The sequence below is a fragment of the Macaca mulatta genome, chromosome 20 (genome assembly GCF_049350105.2).
Source record: "Macaca mulatta isolate MMU2019108-1 chromosome 20, T2T-MMU8v2.0, whole genome shotgun sequence".
NCBI classification, from domain to species: Eukaryota; Metazoa; Chordata; class Mammalia; order Primates; family Cercopithecidae; genus Macaca; species Macaca mulatta.
Window position 1 is genome coordinate 22309740 of NC_133425.1, and position 24606 is coordinate 22334345.

Here is a 24606-nt window from a genome sequence, read left to right on the forward strand (position 1 = left end):
AAGCAAGAAGGGTCTTAAGTGATTACTGAGAACACAAAGTGATTTTATTTTGTTTTCAATAAAATTTTCAAGTTGGTTGAAAGATATATATCTAATTGAAAAGTACATATCTGTATCAATCAAAATGGCTTAAGCCAAAAAAAATTATTGATGGTTGTAATTGAAAAGTTTTCAGCATGATAATGGCTAATGTTAGCCAGGCTGTGTTCTAAGTGCATGACTATTAATACCCTGTTAAAACCTAGTAGCAGAGCCAAGATTTGAACCCAGGCAGTCTGCTTCCAGAGACTGCACTCCTAACCACTCTGCTTTACTGCCCCTTAAAGAGAGAGCTTTAGGCAAAGCTGGATCCAGGGATTGAAGCATTATTATCAAGACTCAGCTTTTCACTGTCACTCTGCTTACTTCTGTACTGAGTTAATTCACATGCAGGTTAGGTTTTCTCCATTCATAGTAGCTGCAGACTCACACCATCCTTACATCTAGCATTTTCAGTATAAAGTTATTTTCTCTTTCTAAAAGTACTAGGCTCATTATTACCTAAGTCCGTATTTAATGGCATAGAATAGAGTCACACTATTACAAAGTTGAAAAAATCAAAACTTTACAAAACAGTAGGCATGGACTGAACCATAAGCAAACAAACATACAAATACACTTATAATTGGAAGGATGGAAATAAAATATTAGAAATAGTTATTTCTGCATGTTATGATTTAGACGACCTTTTTCTTACCAGTATTTTCATTGTTTCTACACTGAGGATATATTACCTATAGAACAAAAATGTTAAAGGGAAACAAAAAAAATCAGTACAAAACAATAAAGATATGTCCCTATATTGTTCTCTATAGCTAGATATTCTTCCATTTATTCCATCATATACCATTAAGGTCTGTATTTTAGGAAAGTGATAACAATTGTGGTCACCCCTGGTTCAGTAGTGTCATTTTTATCTGCTTCCAGATAAAAGGAAAATTAGAGGAGAGGGTGCATTACTATGTCAGCCCTACTATATTATTGTTCAAGTAAACAGGCTTAGTATCACCTTTGCCATTACAAATAATCCATGCTGGATATATTTGGAAATGAAATGTTAGTTCTTCCTTGTAAGCCCCAACGTGGGTAATAGTGGTCCATCAAAGAAGGGGAAGGGTATAAAGAAACCAAGGGAGAAGTCCCAACATGAATATGCAGCCCAAATTCGAAGAGCCAGACTGAGTCGGAACTTGTCATTTTGTCCCTGCCCCTAAGGAGTTCACAGTTGCATTAAGAAGGCAAGATGGTAAGACTGGGAGAGATAAGATTGTGTGGTTTAAATAATGCAGCATAGGAGATGGAGGTGCTAAACAGTACTGACCCATGGGAATATTATGAGATGAGTAAACCTGATCCTGGATCTCCGCATTAATGCTTTTTTTTGAACTAATGTCCCCCTCCCTCAGCCTGTAACATCTGTAGAAACATGGAAATTCAACCTACCTGAGACTTTCCTTATTTATAAAATAGGGATAATAATAATAATGCCTACTTTATTGGTTTATTGAGAGTATTAAATTAGGTAATGCATCTAAATGCACCAGTCCATGGTGCAGAGTAAATGCTCAATAAATGGTACCTACTATTATTATTGGCAAAAACAGAAGTCACCCACATGGAGAATAACAAAGGGTTTGGAATCTTACAGAGTTCTTAAAATCAACCAGGTCTCTGGTCTTCTAGATTTGAATCCTTTCTACAGGCAGTATCTGGAAGCCCCTTGAGCTTTTATCCTCTGATTTTATCCAAAGAATGAAGCACAACTGAAATTTTCTCTTATTCTCACTCTCAACCTCTTTCCTAAACGTAGCAGATATATGCACATCCTCTGATTCAGATGCAAGCTTTGTACCTCACAGATCCTGCAGACCATGTGGCTCCACTTCAGTGTCCTTCGCCTCATAGGAGTCACCATCTTTGGGACATTTTCTCATATATTTGCAAAACTCTGCTTTAGGGAACAGTTTTGAAGCTTACACACTGAAATAAAACTGAATAACAAGGCTTGATTAGGCCCAAAGACTGAAGGGGAAGAAAATTTCCTTGTTTTATAATTTTAAATTCAAGGTCTTGAATGCAGGGCATTAGCGTGGGAAGGAAGATTCAAGGGAATGCTGATGCAAAAGAAAAATGGACTCAGAAAAAGAAAAGAAAGAGAGTGTAATGTGCTCTGTGGTTACTATTCTATTTGAGCCCAGTTCTCCAGCCTTCTTCTTAATTCTGTGAGCTACCCCAAAGTTCCTTTCCTGTATGAGATATCCCAAATCTCTCTTTTTTTTTTCTTCTTGTAACCCTTACTGATTCATAAACAAGGAGCAATGGCAGTTAAGAATGAGAAGCAAAATAAATAAGACACAAGAAAGGGAGAGAAGTTGAAGAAAGTAACTGGATCCTATGACTGTCTCAAATTTGGAAGGGCTGTAGTCCTGATATGTGCATATCCTTCAAAATAAGCACCCCCACCACTTTTTATTAAAATGGTACCTATTCCTTGCAACTGAGGGAGCAACTCTTTGTTTGTTTGTTGTATTAGTCAGCACTCTTTCAGTTGCAAGTGCTAACAGAAAGATAGCTAATCACTGGAGCTATAAAGTCCAGGGTCCATGCATTCAGCATGGCTAGATTCAGAGGTTCAAAGGATATTATCAGGAATCTAATTCTCCCTCTGTCAGTTCTGCTCTCCTCTTCATTGGCTTCATTGTCAGTTTCTCCACTTTATGGTAGAGATGACCATTGGAAGCTTCAGGCTTATTTTAGATTAATTCATCATCTCAGAAAAAGAAGAGTTTCTCTTTTCCAATAGTTTTAACAAAAGTTGTGTGGTTTATTCTCACTACAAAGATTTGAGTTACTTTCAGTCCTTGAAATATAATTAGAAAGTGATGATGTCAGGTGTCATATGCCTGTCTTTGAACTATGTTCAACCCATACAAACCACATGGGAAAAAAAGATGGAATATTGTTTGTCCAGGATGGTAAGGATTACTAGTTGTCTTCCATAACCATTCTTTAGTTCTTTCTTGATAACAAAATCTCAAAGTGTTAGCCAGGCACATAGCCATCCAGAATCAAGACTACATTTTGAAGCATCTCTTGAAGCTAGAAAGACAAATGATAAAATGCTGTCAAATTGAAAATGAGTGGAAATAATACAGGCAACTTCCAAGAAATGTCCTTAAAGAGGTATTGCATGTCTTTACTTATTTACTGATGATCAGAATGTGAACATGATGGCTGTAGATGAATAAGTCATTGTAGACTATGTGGTGACTTTAGAATGGAGGAAATGCATGGTGGAGTAACAAGATAGAGGGAACCTGGGTCCCAAACACTTTGGGGCTTCCATATGAGTCCTGAATTACCTTCATCTGGACTTTCATGTGATACAAAAATAAACACATACCTTGCTTAAGTGGGTGTTAATTGACAAACTACACAACCCAACATAAACCTACCTGATACCCCTAAAGCAGAATCATGTTTGCTACTATAAACAGATAAAAGTATAGGAGATGGGCAGGTATGTCCACAATCTCACTTCGTAAAAAATTCTATCCGAGTCAGTCATTACTCTGATTGGAAATTTGAAGAGGAAAATCTTCCTGGCTTTCATATATTTGGGTATCCAGGGATATCACAGTTCAAAGATTTAAAATTATTTAAAAATTAAAGCAAGCACAGAATTATGAGAAATCATTATATTCATGTTTTATTTTCTAAGGGAAATAGTACTCATCGTAGCAGAAGACTCCACATTTAACCTTGTAATTTTAACAATGGAATACAAAAATAGCAGGTTCATGATGTGAATAATTGTTCAAAGTATATATAAGAGCTCCTTTCAGGCCAGGCATTATGGCTCATGTCTGCAATTCTAGCACTTTGGGAGGCTGAGGCAGGAGGATCACTTGAACTCAGGAGTTCAAGACCAGCTTGGGCAACACAGTAAGACTTCATCTCTACAAAAAATTTAAAAACTAGCTAGGTGCGGTGGCACATGTCTGTAGTCCTAGCTACTCAGGAGATTGAGGCAGGAGGATCCCTTGAGCCCAGGAAGTGGAGGCTGCAGCATGAGCTGTGATTGCACTACTGCATGCTAGCATGGTCAACAGAGTGAGACACTTCCCCCCATCCAAAAGGAGAAGAACTTTCAGCATATTTGTTTTGACATTTTTATTAACAATTAGAATGATGAATTAATTAAATTGTGATCAACTGTGGAAATTACATGATGCCAAGCGAGTGGTTCATGCTTTGGATAATGGAATCATAAAATTACACAACATCTAAACTTTGAGAGGCTTTTAAGGTGGATCATAACTTCCCATTTTACAGCTGAGGAAACTGAGGCTCAAAGGGGGTCCATTTGCCCAAAGTACACCTGGAATAAAGGGTAAAGCTGGGATATAATCTTTCTACTTTTTCTTTTTGAATAAATGAAAGCTAACTCATGGTTTGACTTCAAATAGACATTTGACAAAAACTGGAGCAGTGAACTGATGAGACAAGATGAAATGTAATCAAGTCAAATCTATAAGGACCTACATATTGGGTCCAAAAAGGCCCACTGTGCAAGCACAGTATGGGGTAGCTGTGCCTTAATCAGCAGCACTTGTAAGAAACATTTAGAGATGTTACTTGGCTGCAAGTTTGAGATATCAGCAGTATGATATAGCTACAATAAAAAGATGATGGAGTTTTAGGTGGCATTACTAGAAATAGAACTTACAAAAGAGAGGTGAGAGTCCTGTTGAACTTTTCAATCCATATCTGAAATTCCTCATGCAGTCCCAGGTGCAAGATTTTGGAAGAGACATAGACAAATTAGCTCACATCCAGGAGAGGAGCCTAGGATAGAATTATATGAATAATGGTCAAAGGAAGTGAGGAAGCTGCAAAGTGCTGTAACTAAGAGCTTGAATCTTGGAGTCAGACTGCCTGGGTTAATCCCAGCTCTGCCAGTTGCTGTGTATATGTTTGTTAAAATCTTCTTTTCACTGCCTGTAAATTAGGAATTACAATAATACCTACCTCCAAAGATAAATGAGGTAATGCATGTCAAGTATTAGTGCATAGCTCATACAAAACAAGCACTCAGTAAATGCTAGCTACTATTAGAATTAAGACAGCAAAGTGATGTGGGGGTAATAGTAACAACTTCATAGGTTGTGGTGAATATTTAATCAGTTAACCCATGCTAGGTGCTTGATAAAAAGTTGGTAGCTATTATTATTATCTGCAGTAGAATTGGTTTAAGGTTTCTAGGGATGGGACTGGTTTGGGGACAAACTATTTTTTGGTTTGGGCTAAGATCCACAGAACCTAATGATCAGTTTACGCCCTGAGGAAGGAAGTCAGTTGTAACCTGATTGGGGTGGGGGTGATGGTGGTCATCTAGACATTCTCTGGGGGGGTGGTGGTGGGGTCACTTTGTGAACGCCCAGACATGGTGAATTGGCATTGGCATTGTTGTTGAAGGACAACTCAGCTGTGTTCTTGCATGGCCATTTAGGCCTGTTCTGATGCAGGGTTCTGATCCAAGGTACCAGCGTGGTACCTCAGGGAAGTACTGGAGATCGTCACTTAAGCCTGTTCTGGACATGGTCACCGAGAACTGTCCTGTGGGCATTCACTTAGGAATCATTCGAAGTGGAATTGCTCCTGGATACGTTCTCCTTGTACTCTGTTTCCTCCTCCTAGTGTCTCTGCGTGAAGAAGCCCTGAGCACTCAGCCCTCGGCGACCCTCCAGTACCCTGGACAGCTCCCCGGGGAGCAGTCTACCGCTAGGCGGCGGCTGCTAAGAGAGGAACCCTCCTGGCGCGGAGTCTGCCGCTCTGGGGCTCGCTCTCCGGGCAGGCCCGGGGAGAGGTGGGGTGATAATGGGTTGGGGTGCGCGCGTGCCTCATAGGTGTGAGACAGAGCAAGCCGCCGGAGTGTGAGTCAGCGTGCGGGGGGCTAAGAAGCTTGGGTGAATAGTCACGGAATCTCACTCACGCTCGGCTCCTCCACCCATCCCATCTACAGCGCGTGTCCCAGTCCTGGGCGTGCGTGCGCTCCGTGTCGGATTCCGGGCTGTGTGTGTCCATTTGGCGAGATGTCGAGAGGGGGGCAGTGTCCCTGTCGGTGTATCTGGGCCCAGGTCAGGGGACTTCTCCTCCCCGTGTGGGGGTGTGTCCGAGCTAGGGCGTGTGTTCTTCTGTGCCTGTGCGTGCGTGTGCGAGTCAGGGTGGTGGGACCGCGCATCAGGGCAGGGTGCCTGCGTCTGCGTCTGGGTCTGTCTGGTCTGGATGTCGACGCGATCTCGACCTGGGTTCGTGTCCCTCGGTGTCGAGAGGCCCGCGTGGTAGGGTTGTCCAGCCTCCCAGAGGAGTACTATGCCTTGACACCTTCGCTTCACCGCCCCAAAGCTGGCCTGGGGCTCTGTAGGGAGTGGCCTGCGTGAGGAGCGCCCGCGTCCTGTGTTTCTGGGAGGGGTAAGAGAGTGGGGGCGCAGGGGGCGGGCCAGGTCCCCGGGCGCGGCGCGGGCTCGGGGGACCCGCGCGGCTGACGTCAGGCGACTCCTTAAATAGAGCCGGCAGCGCGCTCCGCTCGGCATTTCCCGAAGAACCAGATCGCAGCCCGCTCCAGCGCCACCGTTCGGTCCACCTGCCAGCCCGCACAGCCGCGCCGCCACCGAGCGTTTCGTGCGCAGCGCTCCGAGGATCAGGAATGGGGCTTCGGGCGCTGGGCGCGCTCCGAACCCGGCGCACGTAAGAGCCAGGGAGCGCCCGAGCCGCCAGGCTGCCCGGAGTCCCATCGTCTAGGACCGGGAGATGCTGGAAATGCAACCGCCTGTTCCCCGAGGAGCAGCTGCTCCCGGGATCCCGGGGCACGGTGCGCACCCCGGCCAGCAGCGCCCGGAGAAGACGGCGCCCCCAACGCCCGATCCGCGCGACCGGGGCAGCGCCACGCGAGCCCTCTAGGCGACCGCAGGGCCACAGCAGCTCCGCCGCCGGTGCCCCCTCGGAAACCATGACCCCCGGCGCGGGCCCATGGAGCCATGGCCTATAGGGTCCTGGGCCGCGCGGGGCCACCTCAGCCGCGGAGGGCGCGCAGGCTGCTCTTCGCTTTCACGCTCTCGCTCTCCTGCACTTACCTGTGTTACAGCTTCCTGTGCTGCTGCGACGACCTGGGTCGGAGCCGCCTCCTGGGCGCGCCTCGCTGCCTCCGCGGCCCCAGCTCGGGCGGCCAGAAACTTCTCCAGAAGTCCCGCCCCTGTGATCCCTCCGGGCCGACGCCCAGCGAGCCCAGCGCTCCCAGCGCGGCCGCCGCCGCCGTGCCCGCCCCTCGCCTCTCGGGTTCCAACCACTCCGGCTCACCCAAGCTGGGTACCAAGCGACTGCCCCAAGCTCTCATTGTGGGCGTGAAGAAGGGGGGCACCCGGGCCGTGCTGGAGTTTATCCGCGTGCACCCGGACGTGCGGGCCTTGGGCACGGAGCCCCACTTCTTTGACAGGAACTACGGCCGCGGGTTGGATTGGTACAGGTAAGGACCAGGAGCTCAGCTCCGTGCGCCGGGTCTCTGGTCGCTTCCATCGGGAGACTCATCCGTCTCTTGTGTTTTCTTTTTCTTTTAACCCGACTCGTTGTATGGGTTCAGGCTGACACGTCGGGCCATGGGGGACTATAGCAGAATTTACCCAGAACTTCCCAGTGATAATCTAGATGGGCAGTTTCTGGAACTGCAGAGGGCGTTCCCTGTTGTCACTGGAGTCGTTGGAAAAGGATTATCTCCAGTCAAACCTAAGTGCCAGCTGGAGGGCTAACTCCCTCTGTGACCAGCCCTTAGGGTGCTCAAGGAAGGGACGGGCGAGGACCTGTGATGCCTGAACACGGCCCCATCCTGACCCTCTGTAGGTCTTTGCTGGTACCCAGCACCTGAAGGACCCTGAAAAAGGGAAGGCAGTTCAGAGACTCCTTGCAGCAAGGCTCTGTTTGGGAAAGATCCCCAGAGTTCAGGTCAAATGACAGTGCATCTCCAGAGGTCTCCAGTAAGAAAGATGCCTTAGGGAGTCTCAATCTCAAACCCAGGTATTTGCTGCTGTACCGGGGCTGAGATCCCCAGTAGATCTGGCCCTGGGTAGGTGGTCTTGGAGTAGTGGAAAGAGCCCTGGATTCGAGTCTTGGGTCTGTCACTTACTCTTGAGCAAGTTTCTTAAACTCTATCAGCCTTTAGTTTCTCATCCATCCCAAGGGCAGGAAAACAGTTCTTGCCCTGTATACCTTCCAAGGCTTTTCTAAAGTGCCTTAAAGGTGTAAAAAAGACACTTCACGTTAAGTGATACTTCTAAACCAGCAGCCAAAATGTGGAATTTGAAGGTGGGCATGTGGGTGAAGGCTGGCGAGGGTCCTAGGGGCAGCCGGTCATGCATAGACTGTCTATGCTTCCCATGCATGCCAGGAAGGAGAATTATCCCCACTGGGGGTGTCAAGGCACAGACCAAAGCTTCTGTAAGATGGCAGCGTCCACTCCTCAATGCCCATCTGCCTCCCCAGCCCTCTATGGTGCTGAAGTGTAGGATCGGCCCACATTTGGGGATGTAATGTCTGGGCTCCCTGTTAACACATAGGTCACAGAATTCTCACCATTCACCTGACCCTTTGAAGACTTTCTAGAAACATCTGCATAGTAATGACGTTGGGGAGGGGTAACATGGTAGCTGACACAGTAGCTGAGGCTAAATCTGCTATTTTTATCTACAGCTTTAGGCAGTAGAGGTCATATGCATATTGGACAAGGGACAACTTCATTAGAAAGAGGACCCCACTGGACTTATAACAGAGGGCCCTGGATTTACCAAAAGTAGGGGGACCACAGGCCTGATTTAGCACCTTTGCAGGTTAGCCCTGACCCACAATAGTTGTGGTTGTGGGGACAAGGAGTGGGTCATGCACGTCCTTAGCAAGCCAACACATAGTCTGTCCCCATTGCAGCCAAGCAGGGGCTAACCAGCCTGTGGGTGGCCCCAGCACCGTTATGTCTGGTTAATAGGGTAGGGTGGCACAGAGTGGCAGATCTGGCTTCGTGGCAATGCCAATAGCCCGCTGTGCTTTCCAAGCTATGACTCATGGGCATCCCGTCTAGGTGCATGTGGACACTGTCTGAGCCAGACCTCGGGATGGGGGAGGCAAACACATTGAACAGCAGAGCCTGGAGTGGGTCAGCCACGACATTCGAATGCAGGCCAGCATTTCCTCGATGGAAAATCTGAAGATCGTTATGAAACCTTTTGCCAATGTGAAGTGCCTTTTAAGTGCAAAACAGCAAAATTCTGAGCATCTGGCTTTCAGATAGTGTGCCCTCCGATAAATACCTATACCCTGAACCCAGACTCTCCTCCCTCCCCTCTCTTCCTTCCACCACTAAACAGCATACCTCAGGCTTCCATCCCGGAGCCCTTGTCATTCAGGGATGGCTGCTTTTTATTTTTAACCTTGGCATGTGTGATTCTAAGCCAGCTTAACTGTGAACCTTAGAGATGGGAGCCATGCCTTTTTTTTTTTTTTTTTTTTTTTTTTTTTTTTTTTTTTTTTTTAGCACATTTGGATTCTGCTAAAATTCTCAGCTGAGTCTTGGTAGGTTTTATTTAACATCAAGCATGCTGACAGCTCCGCTTCTCTCTCCTCTCCCCCTCTACCACCTTTCTCTACTTTATATTTCTAAAAGATTATGCTAGAGTTCTGATCGTAATTGCCCTCTCCCCATTTGCTCGACCAGGAAAGCTGGGAAGCTCCAGTGTCAGGAAAGGGCTGTGTGGTTTGTGCTTCTTTCAGTTACAAATCCACACCCCTAGAGTCAAGTGTTTAGCTTGTGGGTTGCCATTTCTGTGCAAGGTAATACTACCCCACTTGGATGCTGTTTCCATAACCTGCAGAACATCTTTCTGTATATAAAGAACATTTATGTACATTTCTCTTTATTATGGCCAACTCATATGCATTAACTGCAGAAATCATGGGGATTTCCGGAATCCTTTAAAACCCACGTTCTCACTTTCTTCCTGAAGTCCATGAGCTATGTACGGTGGGTGATAGGATATTCCCCTCTCTGTCCACTGCCTTGTCAGTTCACAACTTCCCATCATAAAGCCAGGGTTCACTGGGCAGACATGGCCAAAGAACCCTTGCGCCCATTGGAGTGGACTGTGCTTTCCAAAGGGGGTGTTGCAAAGTTGCAGGCAGTGTGGATCTTAGTACGATCGGCCCACATCAAAGCCCCTGGTGATAACTTCCTGGTCAGGAGGCTGAAATCCAGATAGTGGAAAAATCAAAAGCTGTACCCTTAACACAAAGAAGGGGCTTCTTTCTGTGGGTAAATGGAGATAAAGCTGAAGGCCGGGTGATGTAGCCAGAGAGACACCATCATTTGGAGACACCAGGAGACAGAGTCTGCACCTTCTTGTCCTCAGCCTGATCCCCTTCTTGGGAACCAGTCCAGTTCAGGCCACCACCAAACCTAGCCTTCTGCAGTGGGTTCTTTCCAATTTGCTGTCTTTCTGCAGTGCCATCTCTGATGCTTACCTCAACTATGTATCTGGCCTGGGTTCTCCCCCACCCACATTTCCTCCCCGAGGTAAGAGCTGCAGGGTGGCCTCTCCTAGCTGCTTGGACAGGTGGGCAAAGCAACACCAGGCTGACGAGGGAACCAGGACAGGACCCACTATTGGAAGACCAGAGGTAGTCACCTAGGTGCTGTATGATTTGAAGAAAGGTGATTCTCCCAAGTCTCAGCTTCCTCATCATAGAATGAGACCTGTAGTAACTATCCTAGAAACTTGTTGTGAAGAATAAATGCAAAACTGTACATGAAATTGCCCTGGAAAAGTCTATGATATATAAAGATAAGGCAGTAATGTTACACTGTTATTGCTACTAATTACTACAACACCCCTGTTATCACTATTAATTCTGTTAGTATTTAAAATATTAGTTTCTGACCCTGCTGCTGTTATTAAATCGGGCTGAAGAATTAATCAATTGCTATAAAGGTAGTTCCATACTTTCCTCTTTATTCTTTCCCTTTCCTTCCCTTTCTCCTTCCTTCCCTCCTCCCCAGTTCCTTCCTTCCTTCCCTCCCTCCCTGTTCCCTTCTCCTTTTCCTCCCTCCCTCCCTTCTTTCCTTCCTTCCTTGTTCCCTCCCTCTCCCCCTCCTTTCCTTCCTCTCTTCCTTCCTCTATTCCTTTTCTCTTTCCTTCCTTCCTTCCATGTTAACAGGAAGTCAGTTCACATATCTGGGTGTCAGTTTGCTCACCTATGAAATGGGAATGATGCCTGAAGTGCTTTGCAACCTTATAAAAATCAAGTAAGACTACGTGAAAATGCTTTTCCAAATCTAAGGTTATCTTTAGGATGCCCTCCATTCTAAGAAAGTTTGGATGTGAAATAGACTCTTCAGGGTCATCTTTTATAAGGAGATATAAGCTTTGCTGTGTGTAGTGGTTTTTAGAGTCATAGGGAAAGCTGAGTTATGTCTTAAGTGTTCTCAATTTTGCTAGTGTTTTGGTATGGCAGGGGAATGTGTGTGGAGGAAGTGTATCTTTTCTAAACGCATTGAAATGCCAACAAGAGCAAGTTAATACGTGATAATTGACTCTGTGTTCTGGTGTCCAAATTTTGATAGATGAGCCTATTCTATAAATTTCAGACTTCACTTCACAACTCTGGTTATTTATTTGTTCAGCATCGATGATGTTCTGGGGATGGCGCAAAGCAAAGAAGACAGAATATTTGCCCCAGAGGCAACAGTCTAAGTAAGAAAGAGAATAAAAGTCACAGAATAAGATCTCCAGTTCATTTTAATCAAGAAATCATGTTCTAATTGCAAAGCCCAGTTCTCTGGAAATGCAAAACCTTAGAAAAAAATAAAATCAAAGGCAGAAAGTAAGGGGCCTCCTGCATGAAGTAGTTAATGCAGACAGTTTTATAGTCTTTTAACAAATTGATCAACACATGAAACAGACTGATCTGTGCTCGCTAGGTATGCACACAGATGAATGTGTGTGCACACCCACACACATGCACCTGCATGCACAATTGCAGCATCTATGCAGACTTAGGCCTTTATACAGAAATTCCCTGTCTTGGTCCAGGCGAACATCATACACTATGATTAAATGAAACCATTGAGTCTATAACCACCCCCCCCCCATTTGTCTTGCAGCACTCTGTCAGCCTTGTAGCATGCTGGAGATATAATATTTAGTGCCAGCAAATGTACAGTTCTTGTCAGGCACGGAGGAACATTCAGAACAGGCAAGGAGAACTGTCATTGCTCAAGGAAGTTTTTTGAAGAGGTGGTTTCCCTTCCCCTTGGAGCTGAGGACTGGCAAGAGGTTGCAATGAAGAACAGGCTTACCCCAAAGCCTTGGTCTATTAGTCCATTTTCACACTGCAAACAAAGACATACCCAAGACTGTGTACTTTATAAAGAAAAAGAGGTTTAATGGACTCACAGTTCCATGTGGTTGAGGAGGCCTCACAATCATGGCAGAAGGTGGAAGTCATGTCTTACATGGCAGCAGGCAAGGGAGAAATGAGAGCCAAGCAAAAAGGGAAACCCCATAAAAAATCATCAGATTTCATCAGACTTATTCACCATCATGAGAACAGTATGGGGGAAACCACCATGATTCAATTATCTCCCTCCCACAACATGTGGGAATTATGGGAGCTACAATTCAAGATGAGATTTGGGTGGGGACACAGCCAAACCCTATCACTTGGTACAGGAGAATTTTAGGTGGAGAAGATGCTCACAGCCCCAGTACTTTCCAGCTACACACATTGTTAAGGCTGTTTTGGATGTGAACATGTGAAAATACCACTGAGAGATTCTGAGAAGCATCTTTAACATCTCCGAAATTAGCATGTATCTTATGATTGATGGTGTCTTAGATTGAGATACAGGATGTTTCCATACTGATTCCCGAAATGCCCTCTGCCTGGAAGACCTGGCTTCCCCAGCTTAACCTGGACTTTCTGGATCTTCCAAAGAGCCAGTGACTAGACCCTGCTTCATCTCTGTAGCCAGCAGGGCTCTCTTCTGATTGGTCCAGGAGCTGAATTCATTTTGTATTTTTGAATGTTACCCATGCCATCTCCCTGAAAGCAACTATCCTGAAATTAGGGAAGGTGTGGGGCTAGTGCTCACAGGAGATAAGATGCGATGGTGGGCATGTCCTTCATGGCCTGCTGTACAGAGGCACTTGCTGTACCTTACACATATCTGGGACACATCCAAAGGGCCCTAACGGATTTGAAGCTGAGTCAATGCCCAACAGGTGCTATTACTTGCATTTATGCTTTGGTAATGCTTTGGTAATGTTCTGTGTATCTGGTGTGCAGGGCTGTAGAATAACTTCCCTCTCTTTGGTTAGACCTCTATGAATCATTCCTGAATGACTGAGTGACAGGGTGGGTGGGGAGGGGGTGGGAGCACACAGTTCCCTATTGATCAGATCCTCTGGAGGACTTGAGGAGAGGTCATCTCTACCTGTGAGGGCTCAGGGCAGGTGATGGGGGGGTGGGGCTTTGGGGGGTAGTGAGTCAGCCTTAAGGGAACTCATAAGTCACGCAGGCAACCTAAACCTGTGGGACTCACTGTCTCCACTGGAGCTAACTCCGGTGCGGGTTAATCCATTCATTTGTCAAATGCTTTCCATTGGCCAGGCTCAGTGCCAGGCTGCTGTAGGCCGGCTCAGCTGCCACTTTGTTCTCCTAATGGGCTGCATGGCTGGGCTGAAGCACTGTGAAGTTCACAAGCAGTTTGACAAGGTGGGTAAAAGCCACCCAGGAGGGGAAATGACCTTGTGCTTCTGAGGTAATTGCTGCCTGTCAAGCTACACTGCTGGGCTGTTGGTTCAATGCTATGCTCCCAGTGGCTTTCTCAGTGGGATAAGGGAACAGGGTGAAGACAGGGGACAGGGGAGTTATTATTAAGTATGCTTTTCCAGGGCACATGAGACAGACGTTTGGGCTTGGGTGATCTGGAGCCCGAGCACCACATGGATTTCCTGGGCATGGGTCCATTGGGTGTCTTCCTAAGCTTTCAAATCAGAGGAGCTGACAATGGCTCCACCTCAGTGCCCATGGCCACCAGCCACCATGAACACTCCCCACGTGAGAAAGCCAGAAGTGTCTGCTCTATCTGGGTGGAGGCTCAAGGACCTCTCACGCTGCCTTCCAAATGGTGGCATAGTTATTTGGGAGGGAGAATTTTTTCAGATTTCAGACATTCTTGTGCCACCTTCATGACATTTGCGGAAGCACAGCACAACCTGTACTATTATTTTCTTAAATTTTTTTTTTGAGAATCAAGCAGTGGCACAATCAAGGCTCGCTGCAGCCTCAATCTCCCAGGCTCAAGTGATCCTCCCACCTCAGCCTCCCAAGTAGCTAGGACTACAGGCATGCACCAACACACCTGGTTACTTTTTAAAATCCTTTGTTAGAGACAGGGTCTTGTTTTGTTGCCCAGGCTGGTCTCAAACTCCAGGGCTCAAGCAATCCTCCTGCCTCGACCTCCCAGAGTGCTGGGATTACAGGTGTCAGCCATCTTGTCTGACCTTCTTAATTTTTTTGCTTAAGATAACCCATTTAAAAATTATAATTTATCACAAAGAACACATTTTCCCCTTCAGTTTATATATTTTAAAATAGACAAGATATTCGACTGGGTGTGGTGGCTCACGCCTGTAATCCCAGCACTTTGGGAGGCCGAGGTGGGTGGATCACCTGAGGTCAGGAGCTCGAGACCAGCCTGGCCAACATGGTGAAACCCCATCTCTACTAAAAATACAAAAATTAGCCGGGCGTGGTGGCGTGTGCCTGTAGTCCCAGCTACTTGGGAGGCTGAGAAAGGAGAATTGCTTGAACCTGGGAGGCAGAGGTTGCAGTGAGCCAAGATAGTGCCACTGTACCCCAGCCTGGGCAGCAGAGCAAGACTCTGTCTCAGAAAAAAAAAAATTTTGTATTGTGCAATTCAAAAGTGACAAAGGGTATTCAGAGAAAATGAATCCCTTTCTTTCCACCTCGTCTTTCAACCAAGAAGTTCCTCTTCCCAGAAGCAACCATAGGTACCTGTTTTTGTGTATCTTTCTAAAGATATGCTATGGATTTGCAAATCTAACGCATACTGTGCAAGTATAGTTAAAGTAAATATTGTTTAAAAGCAACTTTATTTTAAAGCCACCCTAAATGGAAAACCAGCGACACTTGCCATAATTAGAAAGTGATCATAAAAGTAAGTTAGATTGAAAACAAAACAGTGATTGAATTTTTGCTCTCTAGTGTGGCTGGAAAGTTCCAAGCCTACAGTGTTTTCCATCTGTGCTTAAAAAAGGATACTAGGGGACGCTGCTAAGAGCAGTTAAAGAAATACCAATATCAATGTGAGACATTTCTCCTTGATGTAATCAGAAGGAATGAAGGTGAAGAGGAAGAGATAATACATCTCACTGTGTGATGTGGTGGTATTTAGTAGGTCTGTGTAGTACCTAAAATTACCAAGATGAGGCACACAACTGACGTTTTGGGAAATATTGCTGGAATTTGCTGAAAACTCAGCTTAAGTAAATCCAATGATGGGCTGGGTGTGGTGGTAATGCCAGCACTTTTGGAGGCCGAGGCTGGGTAATCGCTTCAGCGCAGGAGTTGGAGACCAGCCTGGGCAATATAGGGAGACCTCATCTCTAAAAAAAAAAAAAACAAAAAAACAAAAAATTAGCCAGGCATGGTGCCATGCACCTGTAGTCCCAGTTACTTGAGAGGCTGACATGGGAGGATCACTTGAGCCCAGGAGTTTGAGGCTGCAATGAACTATAATTGCACCACTGCACTCCAGCTTGGGTGACAGAGCGAGACTCCTTCTCAAAAAAAAACAAAAAACAAAAAACAAAAAAAACCATGACATGAAGCTTACACACAGGGCAGGGTAGGATGTCAATTTTGCTTTCTCAGGCAGTTTAATTTCACTGGATCAAGAGCGGAAGACAATGCAACTTCTTTGTGTGCTTTTAACTGTGTGAAAGAAGACCCACTGCAGAAAATGGTGCCTGGAATTTCCCTTATATTGTTAACAGAGGCAATGTAGAGGGTGTCTATGAAGACAGGGCTTCCCAAACTTGCCTTTAATAGGGCAGATGGTCAATTAAGGAGAGATGGCTTTCTGCCCGCTCAGGGTGCCCCCTAGCCTCAGTGCTTGCTGCTGGGTGAAAGAACCCCAGACCAACCCTGAGGCTGATGGAGAGATGAGTGGGCACTGAAGCAAGGCCTCATGGTGGCACAAGGGCTTTTTCGGAAGCAGTACAAAGACAGATCTTATTGGAGAGAGAGAGAGAGAGAGAGAGAGAGAGAGAAACTGAGATTCCAAGCATGAACTCAAAATGGAGATAAAGTTGCAGAAACTACTATGGAAGGCAGTTTCAGCACAGCTATGAAAAATTCGAACTCTGAGATGAGAAGGAATGTGTTGGAATCTCAGCTCCACCACATGCAAGGTGCGTGTGTGCCAACCAGTGGCTTCTCGGTCTCAGTTCCTCCATCTGCACACTGGGACTAATCGTATTGACTGCCACATAGGGTTGCTGTGAGGATTCAATGAACAATTACACGTAGAAGTGCTTGAAACATCTGTGGCACACGAGAGGTATTAAAAGCCTGTTAGTTGTCATTGTTGACCATTGATTTCTTCATCATACCTTTATTGAGCAGCATGCTGAGGACACAGAGATGAATATAACACAGAGCCTCTGGGCTCTTCACTGTTTGGTGAGGCTACTAGACGTCCATGGAAAGTTTGCACACAAGTCAGATGAGAATAGGTACCATACTAGAGATACACGGAGAGCTATGGTAAGTGGCGTGGAAAGGAGGGAAAATTCATTTAGGGGAATTTGGGAAAGCTTCCTGGAGGAGTTCCACATGAATTTATTGGCCACCTGCTATGTGCCAGGTACTGTGCTAAGCCCTGGAGAAATGAAGATGGGAAAGAATTAATCTCTCCTTTAAAGAGATAAAGATGCAGAGAAATTCAGTAGTCAGACTTACTGAGAGAGAGAGAAAGCTCCCAGCATTTGTGGGGTCATAGAGGAGGGGCCCCCACCCAGGGTGAACAAAAGAGGCTTTCAAGAGAGCTGGTGCCTATGTTTTGGGATGTTTGCATCTGCTGTTCCTCTACAGGGATCATTCTTCCCCCAGAACATCTCAGGTCTGGCTACTTCTCATCATGCAGGTCCCAGCTCCAATGTTACCTCCTCAAAGAGACCATTCTCAGCCACCTAGTCTAGGCTGGCTCACCTCCTGTCCACTCTCTATCTTTCCTCACCATCTTGCTTTATTTACTTCTTTCTTCTCACTGCCATCTGAAATTATTGTGTTCATTTTCTCTTTTACTTACTGTTTCCCCACTAGCCTGAAAACTCCCCCTAGAGACCAGGAACCTTGTCTGTCTTATTCATGGCCGTATCCCTGAAGCTCAGAACGGTGCCTGGCACACAGTGGGTGCTCAATTAATATGCGTTGAGTGAATACTCTTAGCTATGAGGGATGATTAGGAATTGATGAGTCTGTTCTGGAGCTACAGACTGGTCCACCCCTTTGTTAAGCTTGCCACACCTTGTTCTGAAAGAATGTGGAATGTGGATGCTGGTGACTCAGTCATCAATAGGTATTTATTGAGCACCTACTGTGTGCCAGCCACATAGTCACTGGAGAGAGAGGAATGAAAAAAACATACAACAATTTCTGCCTTCATGCTGCTTACTTTCCACGGGGTAAGAAGGAGATAGTTAATAAATAAGTCAGTCAAACATATCTATGTCAGATGGTGGTAAGTGCTATGGAGAAAATACGGGGAGGAGGAGAGAGAGTACTTGGTCTGGGGAGGGTATTGCAATTTTAAACAGAGTGGGTAGGGAAGGCCTAGCAAAGAAGGCAACATTTGAGCGACAATCTGAAGGAGGTGAGGAGGGAAAACATGCTGTGATCTGGGAGAAGTACGTTCTAGCAGAGGAAGCACACATGCAAAGGCCCTGAGGACAGAGGGTGGCTGGTATGATTGAGAAAAACCCAGGGGCCAGTGCATCCAGGTTGGAGTGCCCAAGAAGTGCACCAGGGATGGGAAATAAACTTGGAGAGGTAACAGGGGCCAGATGGTGCAGGACCTTGTAGTGCAGGTCTTTGCAAGGTCTTTGGTGCAGGTCTTTGCAAGAATTTTGCCTTCTACTCTGAGCAAATGCGGGACTATTGGGTAGTGTTGAGTGAAGGCATTATATGATCTGACTTACATTCTACAAGGATTTCTTTGGCTGCTATGCAAGGGAGTAAGGATGGAAGGAGGAAAACTGGTTAGGGGGCTGTTGCAAAAGTGGTTGCAGAGCAGTAGTGGTGAAGAGAGATGGGAGAGGGGACAGATGCTTGATACACTTTGAAGGGACAGTGGCAGGATTTGCTGATGATTGCATGGGGCAAAGTGTGGGAGAGAGGACTCAAGAAAGATGGCATTTGTGATAATGATGGTAGCAGTGTTGCTGCTGAGGATGATGATGATAGCATTTCTTTTTTCTTTTTTCTTTTTTTGAGACAAGGTCTTGCTCTTTTGCCCATGCTGGAGTGCAGTGGCACAGTCATGACTCACGGCAGCCTTGACCCTCCAGACTCAAGCGATCCTCCCACTTCAGCCTCCCTAGTATGAAACTACAGGCATGAGGCACCATGCCTGGCTAATTTTTGTATTTTTTAGGGACAGAGTGTCACCATGTTGCCCAGTCTGGTCTCCAATTCCTGGGCTCAAACAATCCTCCTGCCTTGGCTTCCCTAAGTGCTAGGATTATAGGCGTGAGCCACTGTGCCCAGCCCAAGTTCCTATTAAGGACTTGCTATCTTTCAGGCTCTTCCTTACAAGTGACAGGCTGGAGTCTGAACCAAATATACTTCCCAATACAGTCCCTCACTTGACTGGTCCTGTCTATCTATAGATGTCCCTAAACTAACCAAAGAAAAGAACATTATGTTCTATTGTAGCTTGGAGTCTCCACTCCCAATGAGGAATCTGCCATCTCCCATAGGTAGGAGATAGCAGACTCCTCATTTCTAGAGATCTTTGAGGCCCTTTTTATAAATACAGAGTTCTTAGGTAACCTCTTGAGATCTGTTAAAGGTTAAATTAGCCCTTCTTCAACCCAGAAAAGGCACGTGTCACCCAATGGGAGCCACTCTGTTTCTCATTCTTGTTCCAGCCTCATCAACATGCATGGGGAGGTGGCTGCTGTGGTGACACTGCCAGATTTAGGGGGCTTGTGCGTGTGGCTTCCCTTAAGCAGAATTGAACATGATAACACCTTCCTGCAAGATGGTCAGAATCTGAATCTCTCTGACTTTCCCAAAGCTGCTGAAGCATGGGGAAATGTTCTCTGCCTTGGCAGCCTCTTTGCAGTGAGTTTCTGCTTTGATGGCTTTAATGAAGACATGAAATCATCTAACAGCTTTCATTTTGCTCAGGCGAGGTGGCTTAAAGTGGAGGTAGCATTTCCTAGGATCAATCCCCATTTTCAGAAGTGGTTGGTTAAACTCTCTGAAGTTTATGGCCACTTCTAGCTGAAACACTGTGGGATCTGAATTATTAATTCCGTGAAAAATGAGTTAAGTCATTGCAAAGCTCTGTGGTGGTGCAGTCCCTACTTTAGGCTCCCTTTCCTGTATTTTCTCTAACACAAACTTCTCCATTAACAAGAAATTCTTGGGTAACTTGGCCAAATGTTTGTCTGTCACTCATTTCATGGAGAGGGAAAGAACTTGACTTAATTCAATTGTTCTTTCCTGCCTAGGGTGAAGAAGAGAAATAACCAGAAGTGACTCTGGGAAGTACTCATGTCAGAGCCACTTATAGGTTCTCAAATTTGGTCATCATTCAAATGGCAATTGTGCAAGCAAGGTAGTCTCTAAAACATGAACCTCTGAGCACCTCCTTCTGTCCAGGTGGCTGGTGCCAAGGGAGGTATGTAGAAGGATGGGGAAGCTCTGAGCTGTTCTGAATATGTCGTTGTCAGCTGGGGACAGTGGCCAAGCTGCAGAGAGCTCCTATCCCATGGAGAAGCAGGTGGAAGGAGGGATGGCATCACAAACTCAACATCCTTAGGGATTCTGTGGGCACATAAATGAATGAATGAAGTTGGCTGTGGGTTATGAAGAATAGGTGGGGACTTGTCCCATTTATACAAATCTTGTTTAAATAGGGTATTTGGTCCCATTTAGATAGGATATTGATTATCCCATTTAGAGAGGACAAGCAGTAGTCAGTCCTAAATGATATTTTTGATATCTCTGCATGGCCAGATCTCCCAGTTATGGCTTTTTATTTTTTTAAAGAAAAACTTGAATATAGCATTTTAAAGAAAGTGAACTCTCAATTTAAAATCACATCTGACTGATTCATAACTGTTATAGAACACTTGTGGGTCAAACAGGACATGTCTGTGGGCTGGATGTGACCTACAATCTGCCCTCTTATGATTCTAGGAAGGTGGGTCTTAGAAATAGGTACTAGTGGCTTCTAATCCTGCTTCTGCCATGGCTGTGGGGCAAGTTGCTTCATCTTTCCAAGTTTTGGCTTCTCCTATATAAGATGAGGATATGATGAAGTGTTCCTGCCTTTTAGGTTGTTGTAGTGATTCAATGTGATAAAGTGTTTGATTTTATTATTCCTATCTTGGGTCCTGCTTCCCTGATTGTGTTTGAAGGAGGTGTAATAATCACTAAGCTGATGGCTGTGCTTGGAAGACAAGAGGCACTCACTGTCATCACATGGACCTTGGTCAATATGAGGGGAGCTGAGGTCTTAATAACTGGGCCAATACAGAGGAGAAGAATCTCAAGCCAAGATGACCCATACTTGAGGAAATCCGTTTGGTTATAGAACGAGACCCCAGCCAGCCAGCCAGCAATCTCCACCTCTCTTTATTGTCATTCATGTACATGCCCACAGACTCTCTGTAGGATGTCGAGTTTGTGATGCTTCTCTGTGGGATAGAAGCTCTCTGCAACTTGGTCACTGCCTCCAGCTCCCAATGACACATTCAGAACACCAAACGAAGAGCCTATACACTTCTCTTGGCATCAGCCACCTGAATTGGGTAGAGGTGCTCACAGGTTCTTGTTTTAGAGATCAGCTTGCTTGCACAGAAGGTGAGTACCTCTCTCATTCTATTGGTGTAGATGAAGTCTACCCTGGAGCATGTGGTCTTGCTAACAGGAGGAGGCTAAGAGATGAGTAGGAGTGCACCATAAAGATCAGCTGGGAAGAATTTCTATTCACCCTTGATCAGTACTTTGCATCCGCAGAATGACAGAGGAATATTGGGATGGTGGGACAGAGAGGGATGGAGAATGAATACCTGCCAAGGTGGCCTCAGAGATGATACAATTCCCTTTAAAGTCAAGCAAAGCTTTGATACAAATGGAGGTTTGTTGAGATTGGTTCTTAGTTCAGTGTTGAGAGTCTGGATGCATGAACCCTTGGTGGAAGAGCTGGGAGACCATCCAAACTTTGCCTTGCTTCTGGGGCAACCTGTCTACAAACCTCCCCAATCATGGGGTCATCAATGTCCTTACAACATCTAACACATTGCCTCCCATCCTTCAGTCATTTGTGTGCCATCTTCATGATTTGTTTTTTGGACATATCTACAAATAGTTCCATTTACTTTACATCATATTGAGGTCCACTCATAACTTTTACTCAAATACGTTTACTTAAAATTGAAACTTTATATCACCATCCTAAATGAGTCTCCTTATCTCTTGCCAGAAATAGAATGTAGCCATAAAACGAATGCAGTGAAAACCAAACAATGCAGTGCAATTCCATCCCGATACAGTTGCCTATGCTTTGTTCTATGTGAGGCAACCTATTTCTCTGTTCCAGAGAGAGATCAAGAAAAGTGTTAACGACATTCTAGCACCCAATGAAGACTTTCTCCATGATGGAATAAGAAGACTTGAATAGAATGGAAAAGGAAAGATAATTATCTTCTAATGATGTGATTAGACGACGTTTAAAACCATATCATGTGCCACCTAAATTTGTTTTTAGCCACTAGTGGTACGTATCCCACATGTTGGGAAATGCCCACTAAGATTCTCCCTGCTTTGATGGCACTATATTATTTTATCATGTTTGGTTGTCATGGTCTATCAATAGCCTGGGAGGGTCTGGCTGACATTACAAAGTCTGGGTGGTTTAAAAAGCTGTGATTCCAATTTCAATTGCAAATGGATGGGGCATCATGGGAAAGCAAGTGCAGACGTGAAGAACTGGAGGAAAAGATTCAACTCCACAGTATTTTTAGGTCTCCATTCCTGGATCAGTTTTACATAATTTGTATCTGGACTGTAGGTTTGATAAATTCTGATATCTGCTCTCTAATACGTTACCTGAGGGCTAACCTAATTTTTTTTTTTTTTTTACAATCTCAATTTAAATCACCGATGAGAAGCCTTTGTTTATTATTTCTTAAAAACTGTAACTTGGATGAATCTCAAAGGCATTATGCCAAGTGAAGAAAGGTTATGCACTGTATGTTTCCATTTCTATAACACTCTCAGACACAATGAAAATGACAGAGAACAAATCAGTAGTTCCAAGGGCTTAGGGCAGCACGGAGGGTTGACCACAAGAGGCAGCCAAGCAAGTTTTCTGGGTGTTCTGTAGGGACACCCAAAGGGAACTCTGTACCTGATTGTGGTGGTGGTCACATGTATCTATACATGTGTTAAAATTCATAAAGTGAATGCCAATAAAAAGATGATTTTACTGTATGATAATTTTAAAAGATAACATTTTTTATTTTATTTTTATTTTTTAGACAGAATCTCATTCTGTTGCCCAGACTGGAGTGCAGTGGCACGATCTCAGCTCACTGTAGCCTCGGGCTCTCAGGCTCAAGTGATCCTCCCACCTCAGCTTCCTGGGTAGCTGGGACCACAGGCATGTGCCACCATGCCCAGCTAATCTTTTTTTTTTTTTCAATATTTAGTGGAGATAGGATCTTTCTGTGTTGCCCAAGCTGGTTTCAAACTCATGGGATCAAGCAGTCCTCCCACTTCAGCCTCTCAAAGTGCTGGGATCACAGCATGAGCCACTGTCCCTGATCTGAAGAAAAAATTAAAAAATAAATCTTTATTCAAGAAATATCCCTGATTATAGAACTCAGCAACTGGTGAGCATCCTACACCCCTCAACAGAGTGTGGTTCCTAATGATCAAAGAGATCCAGCCTTCACATTTTGGGAATTCACAAGCTTCCTTAAACTTTCATCCTTATTATGAGTTAGAATGTGGATGTGGACAGTATTCAAGTCTTCCCCATCCCACACCCACATTCCTGAATGATGCTGGGGTCTGAAGTAAAGGCTGGGAAGATTCCACTGTAGTCTGAGGCCAGGGTGGCCAGCATAGATGTCCAGCCTGAAAGGCATAAGATCAGGATACTGGAAGGCAGCTATGGGAAATGCATCTCATAATAGGAGTGAATGCTGGTGGATAAAAAGATCCACCTGAAGGTCCTGGGGAAAGGTGAATGGGATATAAGATGAGGAAAGATGGGCTATGAGCCACAGTGGAAGGGGTATCCCGGGGTTTTCCCCAAACAAGACAGTTCACAATCTACTGACAGCACTGATGACCTCCTGCCCACCAGAAAGCCTGAGGACTGAGTGAGAAGCATCCCTGTTGCTCACCCCACCCACTCTACATCCTGAGCCAACTCAGCAAGGATGAAATCCTTCCTGATGCACCCTCCCCAGCCAGAACACCCCCAGAGCTGGGGGAGAGCATCTACCCTGGACTGTTGATGCCCTCAGTTCCTTCTTCTCAGTACTGTGTAGAGAACCCATGCTTCCCAGAGGCTCGTGTGCTACAAGACCTCACTCCCCAGCCTCTGCTAAAGATGGGCCACCAATGGTGTTGATCTGGAATTGGACATGTATAGAGACTATGTATATGACAGAGAGAGTAGCCATTAAAGCCTGGCTGTACTGCTTGCACTTTATATCCACAAGGCACCCCTGCATTCTTTCATAACCACCATTTTTCACTTGTGCGAGGTTGAGTGGGTTTCTTTTCTTAGGTGACTCAGACACTACCTGTGTGGTTGTCAGTGCACACACTTTAGTGATTGTGCTGAAGCCACCAGGACTGGAGGCAAGAATGTGTGTCTTGCTAACCCATGGATGATAATTAAATTCATGGAAGCAGCAGCAATGACCTAGGAGCATGTATAGCTGGAGAAGAAGGTCAAAGGTAGGGTGTGACCAGGAAATAGATTAACATAATGGGGAGGAGGGGCAGAGGATGGTGTCCCTTCATAAACCATGGTGGGGCAGAGGAGAGGCACATGGGACCTGTTTGGGGAGTCTACTACTCCAAAGGTTCTTCCTCTAGGCCAGCCCATGAGAGAAAGATATTTGTTATTTCCTACCATTTTTCCATGGTTATTGGTCTGTGTGGACTCTTGTAGGGTCAGTTTTAGTTATT

The 24606-nt window shown here is 45.4% G+C and overlaps 1 protein-coding gene and 1 long non-coding RNA gene across 2 annotated transcripts in view; one reads left to right on the top strand and one right to left on the bottom strand.

Annotated features, from left to right (window-relative positions):
* Positions 1-587: 587 nt before the first annotated feature.
* LOC144338114 (uncharacterized) lies at positions 588-7295 on the bottom strand. The gene is made up of 3 exons (XR_013411942.1): positions 7176-7295; positions 4769-4887; positions 588-3138 (listed from the first exon to the last, which is right to left on the bottom strand). It is a non-coding gene; the product is annotated as an uncharacterized LOC144338114 (long non-coding RNA).
* HS3ST2 (heparan sulfate-glucosamine 3-sulfotransferase 2) overlaps positions 6631-24606 on the top strand; it is a 107020-nt gene continuing 89044 nt past the window's right edge. Inside the window, exon 1 of the mRNA XM_001093356.5 lies at positions 6631-7564. Coding sequence (XP_001093356.3) covers positions 7080-7564 — 485 coding nt within the window. The 5' untranslated portion in view covers positions 6631-7079. The remainder of the gene's footprint in view (positions 7565-24606) is intronic.